The 4,758-nt window shown below is 38.6% G+C and overlaps 1 protein-coding gene across 1 annotated transcript; it reads right to left on the bottom strand.

Moving 5' to 3' along the window:
* Window positions 1–727: 727 nt before the first annotated feature.
* Window positions 728–1,678, bottom strand: LOC118783772 (olfactory receptor 24-like). The gene has a single exon (XM_036537729.1). It carries the CDS (start codon window positions 1,676–1,678, stop codon window positions 728–730), a length of 951 nt encoding a protein of 316 aa, XP_036393622.1.
* Between the last annotated feature and the right edge of the window lie 3,080 nt (window positions 1,679–4,758).

A 4,758-nucleotide genomic window follows, 5' to 3' on the forward strand; every position in this document is an offset into this window, starting at 1 on the left:
AAATCCATTCATCTTTGGCTTTATTGAATATATTGTGATACTGAGATAAAGCTGACAGATGTCTCACTGGAAACAACATTTCACAGAACAATGAGTGAAACTACCCCCACTGTCTAAGCCCAGAGCTCCATCACTCTCTCACTTGATATTTTCCACTCCTGTAGTTTTAGCCTAATTCACATTATCATAAATCCTTTCTTGTTTGCAACTTTGCATGGTTAGAGACATTAGATTTTATATTTGGATGCTCTGCGAACATGGTGAGGTTGTAGCAGGCCGCGGTCTTCCAAACTAAATTATGTACAGTATGATCTCCCCATTTGTTTCATAGGCTGGTGGGGATGTCATTTACTCGCAAACTCAGACAGTCACACAGCATAGATTAGGAAGCCTAACTGACAGTGACTCACATCAACACGAACAAGCAGAATTTTTTTTCATGCCATGTTCAATGTCAGGGAAGATTTAAAATTACTGAAAGAGAATAATCTGAAAGATGTAATTAAAAACATTCAGTTTGAATACACCTTACTAAAGTGGAACTTCAAACTGATCAGGATTAAGCTCTTCTTTAGTCTTTTGCTGTTTGAAATTGAATCTTGTAAATTCAGATGGGGGATATTCGTCTGAAATGAACATCATTGCATCATCATTGTATCATTGTCATTTCTGACACAATGAGAAGCTTCAAAATATGACAAGCACGTGGGTGTAATCTCTGGAAAATCTATTGTGCTGATACACTGTTTCTGATCATTTTTGTCATAGCAGTTCTGATTTCCTTTATTTTTAATCCATAAACTATAGGGTTCATTATGGGAGGGATCAGACAAACAAGCATTCCATTAACCTTTTGTATATTGAGTGACATATTCTGAACACGGTACAAACTCAGATTGACAAATGTAGTGAACTCGAATATGAAAGCTATTATCAGCTGGGCTATACAGGTGTTGATGGCCTTGGTCCGTGCTGCAGGATTCTTGGTAGTCAGGCATGCATGAAGGATTCTCACGTAGGAGAATATCTGCAGACCGACTGTCACACTTTGTACTAAAACATATGCCAGCATGCCATAAATGTTGATGAGGGATTTATCGCCGCACAAAAGCCGAAGCAAGGTCTGGTTGTCACAAAAAATGTTGAGGAGGGAGGTCCGACACCTGGGGAGTGTCGCCTGCAGCGAAAAGACCGACGATATCACGACAACGTTAAAGCACCAGGTGACGGAGATTATGAGAACAACGGTGCCGGGGGACATGATCGTGTTGTATCTCAGAGGCTTGCATATGGCGATGTAGCGATCCACAGCCAAGGCCGCCAGGTTGAGCAGAGTCGCACATCCATATATGTGGACCACAAACCCCTGCAGGAAGCAGAGAGGGTAGCTGACCGTGTCCGTCTCCGTCAGGATGTCCGACAGCACTTTGGGGATCATGGCGCTGCTTCCCAGCAAGTCGTTGAGGGGCTGATTCAGCAGAATGAAATACATGGGTCTGTGAAGCTTCTTCTCCTTGATGATCACCAGCACCAGAATCAGGTTGAAGAGAATGCAGATGGCGTAGGCTATGAAGCCTGAGATCACAACGATGTACCTTATTTCTGGGTCGATGACGAAGGGGCTAAGCTGCAGAAGGTCCAGGTCACCCACCGACTGGTTTCCCATAATTATGTCCATTGTGTCATACAACCAACAGCCCTGTGGGACAGCTTGAGGGCATATCTTCAGAAAACAATATCCCTCCTTTGTTAAAACCTCTTTACACAATGGAAATGTACTCTAAATTTTTGTCTTTCAATACAACTACTGAGGACATTAAAACAGACACGTTACACACTGCATATTGTACACTCACCACTGTTTCTTATTTCAGATTGTGCTCTATATATTTGCCTCAGGAACCATATGCCAGAATGCTGGCAGCCTTCATCTAGCTCCCTGGTTTATATTCTGGTCCAGTCTGTATATCTATGTAGTATCTATGTAGGATCCCAGTGAGAGAGATTGTACAAGTCTGACACATTATAAATGGCAACGTCTAGGGAGTAGAAATGAGTGTGTGTGTGTCTGTGTGTGTGTTGTGTGTGGCTGTAGGGAATATAGATACTGATAAGATGTGATGGATGTTATAAATATAGATAAGAGGCATTTATAAGTGGAAGTATTCAGAGAGAATTTTTATAAGTTATAATGTATTTTTTCATATATTATTAATGACTCTTCATAGGGGTGTTCTGACTAGTTAGAAAGTACAAATATTTGAACATCTTTGAACATTTTTTCAGCTACAACTATCACAAGATTGTTTTGGGAGAAAATATTAGTAAGAAAGAAGTGTGCATTTCAGAGATAATTGATAGTTCACCAAGATTCATATAGCTATTTTTATTTTTTAAATATTGTTTATATGTTTAAGCTTGTAAAGAGAGCCAACCCCAGACCTTTTTTCAATAAATTATTGTGTGTGTATGTATGTATGCGTATATATTTATTTATTTATTTATTTATTTATTTTTATTGGTATTGTCATTATGAGGTCACTGTCTTATATTTCGCAAATGGATCATCCCTTTACAAGATCAGAGTTGTAGTGAATTACCTTCACAAGAGGAAGAGTATTATCTCCAATGGAGAGATTTGAATTTTTCTGAATGGCACAGTGGTATGATTTTGTATCCAACAGTGCCATTGTATTCAGTGGTCCCAGCATGTGTGCAGCACATCTGTATAAATGGAGATAATGCTTGAATAGTGTTGTTCAATTCCAATGGAATTAAGTTTGTTGTCTAATGCTTCAGTTGCTTTGGGGTGGTCAGGATCACATGACATCAGCCCATGTAACATTCAAAGAACAAACTTGCTGGCTCAAAATGGAATGACGAGCAATTATAATAAACTAAGAAGAATGCCAGAGCAGGAACAATGAAATGGAAAAGGTAGAAGTATGGTTCAATAGCAGTAATAGCCAGCAAGCAACAATATGGCATAGAGGCTTGTAATGGATTGTAATGGAAAGGTTGCTGTTTTGATTCTTAAATGTTACACACTGCTGTTGAACCTTTCTTCAAGACACTTAACCTGAATTATCTAAGTGAATATCTAACTGTATAAATGGATAGCATGAATCACTCTGGGATATAGTAACTGCTAAGTGACTGATTGTAATGTAATTAAAAAAAAATAAATATAAAATAAATTAGATATAATAAAGCTGTGCATTGAGCAGAATTTCCAGCTATATCTGTTCTAAAATTGGTAAAACTGGATGTGTCAACAGTAGGCTACCAAAGTTACAAATGTTACATACTCAGCCATGTAACCTGTCAACTCACTTAGGCCCTATTGGTAACCATGTACAATGACACACCTCCTACTTCCCTCATAGCAGCTATCTTAGCTTGCTATGTTACTTTCCATTTTTATATAAATTGATTTTGTTGCTCAAAATTGAAATTGTTACTCCACTGTATTCTGTTATAAAATGATGGCTTCCAGCAGCTCTGAAAGTGGCTTTCTGCCTTTTGCCCATTCACTGACATGATCTCCCTAGTCTAATCCAGTGAAGGCGTGGGCTGTGTTAACCATAAATGTCCCGGTTTCCATACATACGTAGTAGTCTTCATGTAATGGAAATTTCTAAAACACCGAAACAATAACTTGCATAGTTATCTAAAATTAGTTGAATCAAGTGACTTTTTACATCTCTGGTTTCGTGATTTTGCACCCACTGTCCCAGTTATCCACAGGCTACACACAAGGTGATTCAAGTGGTCCACATAACACTGTAATGAGAATGTAAGCTACATGGAGTCTTAAGTTGATTTCCAAGCAATAACTCTTTAATTTCAGAATTGTATTTAGTGGTGGGCGGCAAAGGAAAAGTATATAGCTAGCTAGCTAATGGCAACAATTGGTCAGAATTTTTAGCAGATACTAACTGCAGTTAGTGAAGTAACTGATGCTTTTTAATGTGTGTAATTGGTGCTCAATTTTAATTGCTCCTAGCAAATTACACCACGTCATTTGTGTCTTTTATTATTGATTTCAGATGAATACTTAAAGTGATGAGGCTACTTTTCATTAATACACAGCTAAAACTTTTCAGGCATGCTATAATAGCACAGCTGTAATGTCAAGTTGACCAATCGGAGTGTGAGCTTGGACCAATACATTTTATAATATGTAAATAATACAGTGCTGCATTATGGGAGGGCTCTGATCTGGAATCTGTGCATTATGATTAATAATCCATCCATTTACCAGTTGTCCTAGCTTTATGAATAGCAAAAAAGTACTACTTTTTTGCATTAAATGATTTAGTTTTTGTTTTGGACCAGCTTAACTAGTAAGGCGCTGTACTTATGTTGTCATATTCTCCCTAGATCCAGCTTCTACTTCTAAGCCTTAAATTATGATCAGTAATGCTTGAATATTACCCAGGGAAGGTGCAACATATCCATCACCAAGCTGCAAGCTGTTGTAAATATGTTTAATTGCTAGATGGGGGTTTCACAGATAGCGCTTGTCATGAAAGCCTCTGATTGACCATACAGTACTGTCAACAGCTGTGGGCTATTCCTCTGGACCTTTCCTAGAGGGCCCCACTCTAGTCATTAAGATGTGGCTGTTAGAACCCGCATCCATCTGGGGTGAAAAGAAATATAACCAGGTGGGTAAGATCCTCAGAGATGTCCCATGTGGAAAACCCATCTGCTGCAATAAGGGGAAACAGGTGATGGGGTGAAAATAGCTGGAAT

Source organism: Megalops cyprinoides, chromosome 9, assembly GCF_013368585.1.
Source record: "Megalops cyprinoides isolate fMegCyp1 chromosome 9, fMegCyp1.pri, whole genome shotgun sequence".
Taxonomy (NCBI): domain Eukaryota; kingdom Metazoa; phylum Chordata; class Actinopteri; order Elopiformes; family Megalopidae; genus Megalops; species Megalops cyprinoides.